Source organism: Tinamus guttatus, unplaced genomic scaffold (assembly GCF_059628265.1).
Source record: "Tinamus guttatus ecotype Peru unplaced genomic scaffold, ASM5962826v1 Tinamus_guttatus_pri_ptg000060l, whole genome shotgun sequence".
Classification (NCBI taxonomy): Eukaryota; Metazoa; Chordata; class Aves; order Tinamiformes; family Tinamidae; genus Tinamus; species Tinamus guttatus.
This window is the reverse complement of record NW_028288594.1, coordinates 9,414,764-9,428,019: the sequence shown is the minus strand read 5'-3', so window position 1 is coordinate 9,428,019 and position 13,256 is coordinate 9,414,764. Positions and strand designations below refer to the sequence as shown.

Genomic DNA, 13,256 nt, shown 5'->3' with positions numbered 1-13,256 from the left:
TCTCCCCTGGCTGTCTGCCTTCATATGACTTCCTAAAGATGCAGAAATAAACCCTCTCCCCCTTTTGGGGGAATAAGGGAAGGAAATATTGATGTCTTGCCACCCTGTTGTCCTGAAAATGTGTTTGCTTAGTTATTTAAGCATGTGGCAGGTAGGGAAGCAGCTAGGAGAAAGAGCATATTGTCCTGCGTACATAGGTTACCTTGCTCCCAGTTTTTGTCACATCTGCATCCAGGATTTGTTTTACATGATCCATGCCTTGAAAATTGTTTTTTACCGCGTGGGTTCACAGGTGTCCACTCCACTGCTTTTGATTGACATGTGTAGCAGGAGGTACAAAAATAACCCCAGATAAGTTTTCTGAAACTGGGAAACTTAAATGGCTCGGGCAGCTGACAAATTAGTGATATATTCAGGATGATCACCCAATGGGGTGACCAAAAATGTGTGGTTGGTTTGACCTCAATGAGGGGTGCAGAGTCAGCTTTCAGCAGTAAAAAATAATAGAAAGTAGCTGCCTACATCCCTGAGAAAACTCTGGGCACAAACAGTTGAACTAGTTCTAGATACACACTTTGTGCACAGATCTTTCTGAAGGCCTCTGTGCCCAATGTCCAGGTCGTAATTTAAGTCTGGAACAAAATGAGTCTGAGAGAGGAAGATTTCATCTGGGGGGAGTAGTTTGGGTTGGATGTAGCAGCGACGTGTCGGGCAGAGCACCAGCGTTACACAGGGGGTTCGAATGAAGAGGCCTGAGGTAAAAGGAGTGACCAGAGCACAGTGTAGTAATCTGGAAAGAAACCTGAATAGTCAAGCAACAAAACCCAGGAGGACTAAGAAAACTCACTCAAAGGTCACAAGCTCAGTGTTTGGAGCCTGCCTGGCTCATGGGGTCCGGCCCAAAGACCATGACTGCAGATGTGTCAGGCTCCTGGGAACCCGATGGAAAGACTTGTGTGGGCTGCAGGTTGACTAAATGGTGCATATTGATACCACGAAGTACAATTATTTAAGTATATATTAGCTGCTTGGCCTAGAATTTTTATTTTTACTATTGACAAGATGGCCTGCATTGCAGGGTCATTAATATTTTCTTCGAGTAAATTGAGGTCATTAAATTACTCAGTCCTCAGGCTAATACCTCCCTGCCCTCCTAAAGACATGTGTGGGACTTGTAAAACATGCTTGAGATTGCTATATTGCTTAATTATCCTCCTAACTAATGAAATGCACACTGACTAATGGTGCAGTCGCAAACAACATGTTCCCATAATTTCGGCCATCACCAGGAACTTCTCTTATCACTAGATTCATCAAGATAGTGCTTCAGAGAGCTGAAGGGCAGTCTAGTTTAGTGAAAGAAAACATTTTGCCACTAAGAGCATAGCTGGAGGGATAAATGCTCCGACATGTGCTGTTTGGGGTGTACCTGAAGGCGCTGCAGTGCAGGTGTGTGGCAGGAGGAACTAGGTGTCCCCTAGGAGGCCAAATTCTGCTCTGTCAAGTTGATACAGCGCCGGAAGGCCCAGGGCATTGTTGAGGAGCAGCACTGACTGATGAAGTAACAACTGATTTTGTTTTTCATGTTGTCACTTCAAAAATTGTAATGAGCAGTGCTGTGTTCCTGTTTCCGAGATGGAAAGAAGAGCCACTTTAGGCTCTGATTAGGTTTTTTGTTTGTTTGTTTATTTGTTTTTTATTAAGCTTGTCAAAAATTGATCCAAGGACCAAGAATACTGTGGCTAGATGACTATGGGCCGGAATTGGACTGAGGATCAAAATGCTGCGGAGTAGTAATTCTGCAGATGTTGAGGATCCCTGGGAGCCACCAGGCAGAATTCCTACTCTACTATAATGGTTTATCAGAGTGATTTTTCGCTTCCCATGATATATCCCCTCTCAGGATATGGCTGAAGTGTGATCCTTGATCCTTTCCAGGGAAGACTTACCCCAGCTCTCACAAAAGCACTTCCGAGGCCCAAGCTTTTGGCCTTCAGCCTGGATTGGCCTATAGTACATGGGAGATATTTCCCAGTCAACTCCCACAGAAGGATCTCTGCTGTTCCCTTCTCCCACCAGAGCTTTTCATTTGCTCCTAAGGTCTTACTGCAAGCCAAACTGAGCTGAAAACTCAACTACAAATAGACAAGATAAGTTTTTTTCAAAGCGAGGTACTAATATCCCTCCCCCAAATGTTGGAATATGAATGGATTTCCTGGGTGGTGGTACTTCTAGCACTTATATATTCAACAGGGGGGAATTCATCCTGTGTTCTTTCTGGACTACCATCTTCCTACTGCAACAAACAGGATTTATCATGTATCAAGGGGACAATTTTTATGGAAGTCCAATTTTAAAAAACTATGCTGGCTGCAGTAAGAAAGTTCAAGAGAAGTTCAGATCCGGACCGAACTTTAAAGCTATTTCCTGTGTTGGTAATGGATTCAAAAAATAATAAAAAAAAATCATGGATTTTAAAGCAGTTTTGGGTCTGTATCTGAACTTGCAAGCCTGGCCTTTCTGTATGTAACAGACCTATTTTTCTTGCACTCAGAATGATGTATTATGTATAGTATAGATGTTTATATGTATTTTCACCTCCAGCTAACAATACTTACTTGAATTCGTTAGCACTATTTTAAAAAAGTGCTGAGGGAAGGAAAATTGCAGAGGGCACTGAATGGTTGGATACGTTACTAAAGATTTTAAATCTAGGAGTTCCCTCTAAGGAAGCTTCGCTGGTTTGACTTTTCTGGTGCAGGAAGGGGTGTCTCTGCTCTGAAGCAGCCAGAGTGGTCTGAGTCAAGGCCTCACAGCCTGGTCAATAGTTCCTCCAAGTTCCGTTGTCTGCATTTTACTCTACCTTAGGATCTGGCCTCACTTACCTTGTAGTGACACACGTTGCTGTCCCTTCCTCCTGGCTACTTGTCTTTTTGGGTTATACCTTTCAGCTCCCAGTTCTTGTTTGGTCCTGCTCGCTTTTCTGCTTAATTTCTTGGAGGTGATAGCTTTGGGAATAATTTTAAGGAGACCAGCAGATCTATGCAGAAATTGCAGGCTTTATTCTAAGGAAGGCTTTGGCCTTAATGAGAGCTTCACAGCACTGTCCCTTTGAAAAAGGCAAGGGTTGGCCTGTGGGGTTCATGTCTTGGACCCTTCCAGCTGAACGATGACCAGAAGTTGTATTTCCATGTGAATTAAAGGCTGTTCTCTGTTAACATTCCAGTTATTTCTGCTTCTGGACATTTCATCTATTTATGACTTGTGTGCACTGTGAGCACAGCAGCAGCAAGATGTGTTTGCTGTCACGATGCCGGCTGTAAATTGGGCTGCATAAATGGGCTGGAGACACTTGCTCCTGCTCTGGGAGCCTCCACGTGTGGTTGTTCGCTGCACTATCGTGTGACTTGTGCCTTTTGCTTTCTCAGGCAACAGCATGGGGTTCAGATGAAGACACTAGGCGGTCCTGTCAGAGTAAAGGAAAAACTGAGGTAAGTTTTGCTTTTCTACAAATATGCTCTGGGTAAATTTGCATCGTTCCCTTAGAAACTTGTGCAAGGAGTGACTAGCACCAGCTTGAGCTTGTAAATCTTCACACTTTCAGCGCTGTCACCACACCTGTGTGAGCAACATGGAGCAAGACATTTCAAAGGCCCCTTGTCTGAGTTATTAGACTTGGACTGCATGAAATTTAAGGGTAATTTGACTGCTGCAGAGGACGCAGTCTGTGCCATGTCAAGGAGCAGAGTGGTGTCAAGCCAGAAGTGACACTGCGCGGCGGGGCTGAGCCTCAGTGCTCTGAAACTGCTTCGATGCTTGTCTGCAGTTAGACCTGGTCTTCGTATAAATCTCATGGAGATTTTAATCTGCAGGCACAAAGCATTTATTTTTAGGTAGCTTCCCCAGGAGGCAGGTATAAGAAGTATTTGAAACAAGGCCTCCTGTCCCACAAATGCGGAGCTTGCAGATACTTCCAGTCTGGACACAGGTCTCTCATTCCCATTTCCTGAAAATCTAAACCAAAACAATGTATCTGAAGGCAGGGAACACTGTGAATTTTCAAATGAGTAGGTGTTGGTACAGCACAACAACCTTAAGACTCTGCTGAGAGCAGGTCGTGTTGTCCTAAATGCACAAAGAGTTTTCAGTGTAAACCAAAGGAGTCTGTCAAAGGGTAAGAGAGGCTGAGCACTATCTTTGCTGTAGACATGGACAGTCAAGCGCCGAGTAATTGTCCCAAAATGACGAAGTTCTGTTGAGTTCCAGTGCTTTAGACACACAACTGTATGATCTTCCATCAATTATGTTCATTTTATATAATGATTTTAATTCTATAAAATAGAATCTATTCTAATGATTTTAACTCTATAGATTTTAATTCTAGTGTGTTTTAATTCAACGCTAGCTTGAATTGCTGGATGGGCAGCGGTGGGCTGCATGTACTTGTGGAGAACAGGAGTACAGGTATCCTAGAGTACCTGTCAGAGTGTTGCATGGGACTCTGTTATACAGGAAGGCACTGTGGATCCTCCCAAGTGAATTAGGTTAGATTAGGCAAACACTAAACATGACCAGCCACTTGAAGAAGAACCCAAGGGAAGATGAACACAATTCAGAATCTCCAAAACCCAAGACACTGGTAATTTCTTCTGTACTTTAAAACGTGTACTGCAAAGAAAGGGTTTTGCTCTTTTCTTCCACTGTAAAGTTTGTAAGACTTTGTGTTCCATTGTTCACTAAGTATTTGAATTTATAACCCCAAATTATTTTGTCAAACCCCAGATAAAACCCTCCATGAGATTCCATGCGCTTGGATGAACCTATTCTGGGATAATTTCAATTTATCTTTTCTGTTGTCAAGCCAGAGGAAAGCGATGGCCTGAGCATCTTTGCTGCTGCTGCCTCCTCACATTGCAAGGAGTTTACCAAATATTTTATGAGAAAAATGTGCTGAACCGCTGAGTTTATGATCGTTGTGATCCAGCACTTAAAATTGTTCAGTAGCCATAGAGGCTCTGGGAGTGCAATTCTGAGGAACAATAATTAATCAGATTTTGAGAGACTTCTTGACATACAATTAAAGACAAACAGAAGTATTGCCTAAAAATCTGACTGGAGGACATGGATCTACACAGAAAGGCAGGAGGATTCTACGATGGTTAAGTAAACTCATATCTTTCAAGTTGTCATCTTCGCTAACCTGTGAGAAGCCATGGAGAAACCATGGAGGAGTCATTGCCGGGGACTCCACAACAGTTGGGGATCATCAGCTGCGAAAATAAAGAGCTTAGCCAGCTGATGAAGAGCTTTATTCCAGCTAGTAAGTGCAGACGTGGCCCAGTCTCTCTGCCCTGGGCTGGGCGAATGCTTCCCGTGAGGATGGCAGTCATATGCACGGTTCTGTTCCTGCAGTGCTGGGGTGGTACTGGGGCCAGAGCTTTGTCTGCCTCGGTTCTGCATTGTCAGAACTTGACTAATGGCATTTTCCACCTTGCACAGATGATTTGATGATAAATATGTTATGGATTGTCAGGCACTTAGATATGTGGTGATAGAAGCTAGAAATAAGGAGGACCTTTGGCTCCTATATTAATCCGCAGTGTAGTCTGCGTTATATGTCTGTAGTTATATGACTGATCCATTTTCCATGCCCATTTAATAATACATGTATTTTTAGAGTGAGGTTTTCAAAGCCACATGGTATATTAATATGCCTTGCTGCTCTTCATTCTTATGCCTGTTGAGTACTTAGATTCCTCTTAGAAAAATCTCTTCCTAAAACACCTAGAGTTTTACCACAAGGAAAATAAATAGTGCAAGAGTTAAAGCCACAAAAAGTATTGATGTTCAGTATCATCACAGAAATACAGTTACTATGGCATGATGATTACTCCACATCTGATCACCCACTGGCTACAGAAAAGAGAGATGAGATATCTGGGTCCCAGATTTAAACCTAGAAGGTACCATTAGGATATTTCTTTGGCCACCTTATGTAACTCTGGACATAAACTTCACCTACTCATTTTTCAGCTGAGCTCAGCAACTTGTGTTTGACTATTGCACCTTGTCCAGGAAGGCAGAAAGGCTTCAAGCAACGGGCATCCCACCGTGGGCTTTGCCAGCTTGTTCTGATGGCTGCTCACCCTCACTGCTAACAACATGCTCTTCATTTCTGGTTTGAATCTGGCTTCAGCTTCACTGGCTGGGTCTCACTGTGCCCTTCTCTGCTTGATTAAAGAGCCCTTTAGTTTTATTTTTTCTTTCTTTTCTTCTTCTCAAGTCTGTTCTTATGCTTGTTGGGTAAACTAAACAGATGAATTCTTCAAGCCTCTTGCTCTGAGTAATTTTTCTACCCTCCTTGAATATTTTTTGTGTCCGTTTTTCTGCACACCCCATTTTTTCACCTGTATTCCCTTGTCAATCTCTCTAATGCCTGAGTGTGATTAAAATAATTTTCCACCTCTTATTCACCCTTCTCTGTTCATGTACCTAGCAGTTTCATAAGCTCTCCTGTTATAAGAGGTCATGCAGAATTGCCTAACCACTATAACCACTAAATCCTTTTCACAGGTGCTGGTTTCAGGATGTAATCCCCCAGCCTATACATAGAGGCCTTTTGTTCTTTGTTCTTTAATGTATAATAGCTTACAAAAATGTATTTTGTTGGGCTCAGCTCACCAACCAGGCTACCATATATCACTGTTTTGGCCTCATTGTTAATTGTCTTTTTCATAATCTTTTACTAATCCACAAATGTTTGTTAGCTGTGACAGAGAAAAATGTTGCTACTGGACTGCTACCATCCCTTCTGCATCCCTACTAGAAACTCATGTTTTTGAAAAATTACTTTCTGAGAGCATTTTTTAATCCAGTTATATATCAGATTTTAATTCATTTAATGTATATGTTTGTAATCTTAATTTTAAAATTAACTCTCTGTAGTATGTCATGTGGATTTAAAACCTCAGAAAAAAAATCTTATTTATATTGTTACTTTTATCAACCAAAACTTCTGATTTCCTCCAAGAATTATATCTGCTTTATTTTCCATGTCTCTGTAGATCCATGCTGGCTTCCATTAGTTATTATTCATATTTTTGCAGCATTTAATAATTGAGTGCTGTGTCCCAATCACTACCTTAAAATCCTCCCCTGAAGACTCCCACTTTACTGGTAGACACTGCAGGGAACAAAACCAGTGTCATCCTGCCGTTCTTTCTGTCTTCTAAGTGATAACACCTGGAGGGTGCAGCTAAAATGAGTGATTGATAGAATGGCAGGAGAAAAGGTCCCACAAGGTCAAAATATATTTAATTTCATTAGAAGTAGCTCAGCTTCTCGGTTTTAATTGGTTTGTCTCTGCATAGCAGTCCACATCTACCACACCTAAGGAATTTTGCCTGATACGGAGTGTTGTAGCTTTCTAAACATGAGCTCTTTGGTCTTTCTCTTGGGTGAACATGGAGTTATTTGATAATTTTCCAAAAGCCACACGTTGTCATTTCAAAGAGTGAATGGGAGCCACCTGTGAAAATGGCAGTGATGCAGGTCTGCAACACGCTGGTGTAAGAGCTTGGCTTGCGAAGCTCTCGGTGGTGCAGGAGCAGGAAGGATGGTGCCATATCACGGTTCTGGAGCACGAAAGGCAACAAGAGAAATGGCTCGTGAGCACCCTGGCTACTGACTGCACAGCGCATTGCTGGTGTCCCTTCTTCTTGCTCTTAGATGATGTCCTCAGTGAAGGAGTTCTTATGGTTCACATAAGCTTACAAAGAAATCCTAGCCCAAGACTTAAGCTGGGTTTAAAGCCCAAGCCCAGCTATCTGGGAATGGTGCAGAGATCTCTAGACTAATGGAAGAATCTTCCCTTTGAGGCCTTCAAGTGAATCTGCACCAAACAGGGGCTGTTCCCTTGGCGCTCTAGGCAACAGGGCATATCCAAACCCTCACAAATAACAGGCATCCAGATACGATGGGCACCACAAAGCCCCAAGCAGGTAGCTCTAACTGGAAACCTCTCCGACTTTTTCTCCCATTTACAACTGTTTCTTGAGTTCTCATCCTACATTTCTAGTACTTCTGCTAAGCTGTCAATGCAGAAGCAGCCCCCAGATTTGATCCAAAGTCCATTAAAGAAAACTTGGCTGGAAAAATCATTAGCAATTCTCTTTGCTATCTATTGCACTCCAAGGAGAAAGATAGCTTTGTCAGGGTATTGGCTTAAGCTGATTAATGGAATTGTTTGTCCAAAGAAATAAATATAAATATCTGAAATCATGCTAATAACCCTACTCAAGAACATGCAAGGTGAACTTTTTTAAATAAATTGGCATAAACAGCAGCAAATAAATTGAATGTTTGATGCACACTAAAAAAAAATGTGTTTGCATGGAGTTCTGCTGGTTAATTCCCTGCACTGCAGGCTATAATTCATATCCAATGTACCTAGTTTTATGAGAAGAGTTTTTTTGGATGGGCAGTGCGGGTAGAAAGTACAGCTAAATGGAGCAGAGGACCCCATGGCTGAGTGTCCTCAATGCCTGGATTTTTTATGGCAATGTTGATGCAGCCAGGAGGAGCTGAATGTAAAAGACGAGCCAGGTCTGCAGGGAGAGGTAACACCCTGTCCCTGCTGATATATAGCTGGGAAAGGACAGGAAGGCTTGGGGTCACCGTTCACTAGGCCTTTATGGTTTTTTTAATAAAACTCACTGTTTCAACTCTAGATGTCTGTCATATACATTCCCATCTACCTGTTTTATCTTACTTTGCTCTGGCCTCGGTGAACACCTGGCAGGGAGTTCTGCGGATTAATCACATGTTGTTTAAAACTATTTTCATTATGCTGTAGCCCCACAGGAAGGTCATTACTATGTATTTGCCAGGTTTCATCCCATTTCTCCTCTCTCCAGCCCTGGCCTAAACCCTAAATGTATTCTCTTACTCTGAAGAGCTTGCATTTCTTTGCTGGGGACAACAGACTATGTAAAACATCTGTTTTCCTGATACAGCATATAAGTGCATTTTTAATCTATGAGTAAAATATCTCGCTATATGATGAAACAGTGTTATCTAAAACAAAAAACAAAATAGCAGAATTAAGAGGGAGATTTCCAGAAACAGAGCTTTAGTGCTTTATTCAAAGTAAAGGCCAATTAGAGCAGCGCCTATATTCAGTTAGACTTTTCAAAGAGAAATACATCTGTACAATGAGATTAAGGGCTTAGAACATTTCAGAGCTCCCATGTTCAGAGATGACAGATGAAATGACTCGAGAAGCACCTACAGCTGGCTTATTCTCAGGATCCTGAAAATGTCTTTTTGAATCTTACCTTAAACCAGAGCCAGTGGGAGTTTGGCCCCTCCATTTGCTGCTCTGTCCACACAAAGGGAATAAGAGGGCACCGCGCGTCGTCTGGGGGCTTGAAATGAGCTTTCAAAGCAGCCTGACATCCGCGTGTGCGAGAAGGAGCTCTGCTCTTCGGCACTGTAGTGGGCATTACACCATTCACAGAGCAAACACTTCTAATGCTAAATGTTACAAAAAAAGATGATATAAACCAGAATAGGCTTAAACCGATGGGAACAAAACTGCAAGAGGGGAGAGGATGAACTTCAGTAAAGTTTATTCTCTTAGTTACAGTGAAACCCTGTGCCCTATGGACCTGAGCATTAGAAGTCATGTTCTCTTGCCTTTGAGGAAAACAAGGTCTGTTAAAATTAAGGCCTTATCTCCAAAAAGGAGGCAAAAGCTATAATTCTGAGGAAGGAGCAAGAATCCCAAGCTGGGAGCATGGAATTCATGAGAAAATCCGAGATATGCTTAGTGCTCTGGCAGAGAGCCATAGGGTTTATCAACTCTGCCATAAATTTAATATTAATCCCAACTAATATAACTGGGTTATTCTCATTAACCATATAAATACCCAGTCTTCCCCCTTTATTTAAATCCTCAATCTCTTGATCCCAATAATATCTTCAGGTAATGAGATCTACAGACTGATCATACAGAGATTTAACTGTCTGCTCCATAATATGAGAGCAGGATCCAAATATTGTCTTGTCTGGACAGAGTTGGAGTTCAAGATTGCCAAATTTTCCAACCTTTTTAAAATCCCATGGGATTTTCCTTCTTGCACAGTTGATATTTTCCAATCACATGGAAGAAACTGCATTAAATAGCTCCTATTTTATGTAAATGTTTGGGAGATCACATTACTAACCAGTTGTCGCAGCTACAAATCGCTGTGGATAGCGTATGTTGAATGACTTTCAGAGCAAATCCAGGCTGGTTTCAAGAATGCAGAGAGGAGACTGTTTCTCTCAAGTTACTTCGAGAGTAGAGTAGAAAAGGGATCTGACATAAATCTCACCAATAGTGTCTCGAGAAAAATCTTGCAAGCTGGAGCATTTAAGTGGTTCAGCTTCTCCCTTGCTTTTGTGGGAAGCTTCCATAGATGAGCTGACTGACAGGGGATGCAGCAATGGTGAATACCAGTGGGCACAGGGTTCCTCGTAAGGCCAGGCAGGTTGGAAGAGGTGGGGACTGATAGTTAAATCTTCACTCTTCTCTTATAGGATTTTCTCTGACTCAGTGTGTCACCATGGCAAATCCTTTCAAGCTTCTGTGTTTCCGTTTACCCAGCTGAGAAGACAGGGAAAATAATGCACATCTGTTTCAGAGCATTAGTTAATGCTGTGCAAATTGCTTTGAGGCTCGTGGATGAGAAGAACACGTTACCATTGCTCTCCCTCCAGAACTGTGCAGTTCTGTTACCGCTGTTTGAAAGACAAGGAGAGTGAAGGATCTACTCAGGGTCTATGCAGTTAATTCCTAGGGATACCTCTGGCTGGATATGGCTCTCACCTAGCAGCATCATTACCTAAGCAGCATAGGAAACATCATACAAAAATTCCCTTGTATGGTGAAATAATTAGTGGGCTTGTTGCATCGAGTTCTGTGAAAAGTATCAGCTGTCAAATGCTTCCAGTCTAACCTATCCTCCATCCTAACTGTGCTCTTTGCTAACACAATTGGGAATAGGCTGGAAGTCAGATGGAATAATCCAGTACAGGATCAGACAGTAGTAGACGTGATCTTGCTTGGTATAATCTCTTCTGTTTCAATAAATAAGCTCTGCTTTTGACTGAATGGGTATAGGTAAAGCCATGCATAATTAAACCAAATTTGCAACAATTTGCCAGCTTCCAGCATCTTTATCAACCCAGGCTGCTGTGCCTTGCATAGATCCCACAGCAGAGGCACTGCTGCCTGCAGACTCCAGAAGACCATCCAGCATGGCCTTGTGGACAAACTTCTTTTATGTGCTGTTTACTCAGCTGAGAGGATTCTTATAAAAATAAAAGCCTGGGACTCTGTAATAGAATTCTGTGCAAAGAAGAGCATTCTGCAAATCAGAATTTTGGATTGTTGCAGAGCAGGATTTTATCTAGCTAAAAAGCAGAGTGCAAGCAGAGCCTCTGGCCCATGCAAGAGTGCAAGCAGAGCCTCTGGCTCGTGTTCCTACACCGGGTTTGTGTCTGGGTAACATGGCCAAAGCTGCAGCATTCCTGCAAAAAATAGATCCGGACTGTGCTTGTGAAGAGAGCAAGGATTCTGCTCCAAGGGAAGCGGAGCACAGGAAGAGCCTGGTCCTGCTTAGGCCTAATGCAGGTACATGTGTCTTTACGTCATGAGTCACTCCACACTAAGGAGCCTCTGCCTTGTGTCCCTACAGGAAGAGTGCCAGAACTATGTCCGGGTGCTGATCGTCCATGGCAAGAAGGTGTTCACCTGTGGCACCAATGCCTTCTCGCCCGTGTGTTCCAGCCGACAGGTCTGTGTTGCCTCTTTCGCCAGGATGGCGAGGGATGGGGAAGAGGCCTGGATGCCTTTGGCAGGGCACCTCAGGGGCAGCACCTCCTCCAAATGTGGCTGCTCTGTGGCTGTTTTGGCTTTTCTCCCTGGGCCCTTTGGGGACAGCAGGCATGTGGGGGGGAGCCAAAACCGTGTTACAGATGAGCTGGATGCAGACAAAGTGCTGCTCATGTAAACCTTGGCTGTCTTGTTGAAAACAGGGAACATAGAGCTTAGCTGTGAGCTCTTCCTGAGCTGAATACTTAGATGCTTCCTTCAAAATAAATGTCAAAACTCCCCTTGGCTTCAAGGGAGGTAGGAGGAAGTCCAGAATATCTTTTTTTTTTTAATGACAATACACATTCAGAAAGCATCTGTGGAAGATTGGAAACCTGTGCTAGCAGCAGGAGCAGCTGATTCCACTGAGTGGGTTGGATCCTGCAGGCTTCACTGGGAAGGGGGGCGGATTACCCTCCTTACAAAGCCACAGGATCAGGGAGCCTCAGGCACAGGTTCTTTCATTGGCACATGATGGATGTAATGATCAGTTCACAGTCATCTTGGATGTTACTTTCTTACAGCTGCCTGTTTTTTTTTTTTTTTTTTTTTAAATTGGGATTTAGTTTTAGGTACTCCTGGGCAAGCTGAATTTGCTGTACTAGTAAGGAAGCCAAGCTGATCTTTGCATTTTCTCCTCTCTCCTTTTCAATACAGGTAGGAAATCTTAGCAAAATCATTGACAGAATTAATGGAGTGGCTCGGTGCCCGTACGACCCCCGTCATAACTCGACAGCTGTGATTACATCACGAGGAGAGCTCTATGCTGCAACTGTAATTGATTTCTCTGGACGGGATCCTGCTATTTACCGCAGCCTTGGAAATGTTCCCCCACTTAGGACAGCACAGTACAACTCCAAATGGCTCAATGGTAAAGTCATGTGGGTCATATCTGAGCAAGAGGTGTATTGAAGTCAACTTGGCAGGCTTGTAAATCTTTCCCTTTGTTTTTGTACTGGAATCCGGAGTTATGATGGGGAAGGGTTTCCGGTGCAGTAGTCAATGCACCTTAGAAGAAGTTTAAAAATAGCCTGTAAGGATTTCAGAGTAGTAGATTTAGAATATGGAAAGTGGCTCTTACAGATGCTTAACATACATATAGGTCTTGTGAGATGACCAGATACATCATTTTAACAAGAAAACTACTCAAAGGCTTGAAGATCCAACGTAAATAGAGCATCATTTTGCTAGCCTGCTTCTGCACAGTGCTGAGCACCCTCTACTTCTATCAGCTGAAGATGGCTGTTATCAATGCAAGATAAGTCCCCAAATAATGTATTTAAGTTAAGTTCCTTACAAAGCCATGCTTTTTCAGATTTATAGCTATTAGAAGCAACTG

At 42.8% G+C, this 13,256-nt stretch overlaps 1 protein-coding gene across 2 annotated transcripts in view; it reads left to right on the top strand.

The window, feature by feature from the left end:
- SEMA5B (semaphorin 5B) overlaps nucleotides 1-13,256 on the top strand; it is a 169,074-nt gene that overhangs the window by 93,151 nt on the left and 62,667 nt on the right. For both annotated transcript variants that reach the window (XM_010218544.2, XM_088519576.1), the window contains 3 exons: nucleotides 3,429-3,491; nucleotides 11,742-11,840; nucleotides 12,575-12,788. In XM_010218544.2, coding sequence (XP_010216846.2) covers nucleotides 3,429-3,491; nucleotides 11,742-11,840; nucleotides 12,575-12,788 — 376 coding nt within the window. The remainder of the gene's footprint in view (nucleotides 1-3,428; nucleotides 3,492-11,741; nucleotides 11,841-12,574; nucleotides 12,789-13,256) is intronic.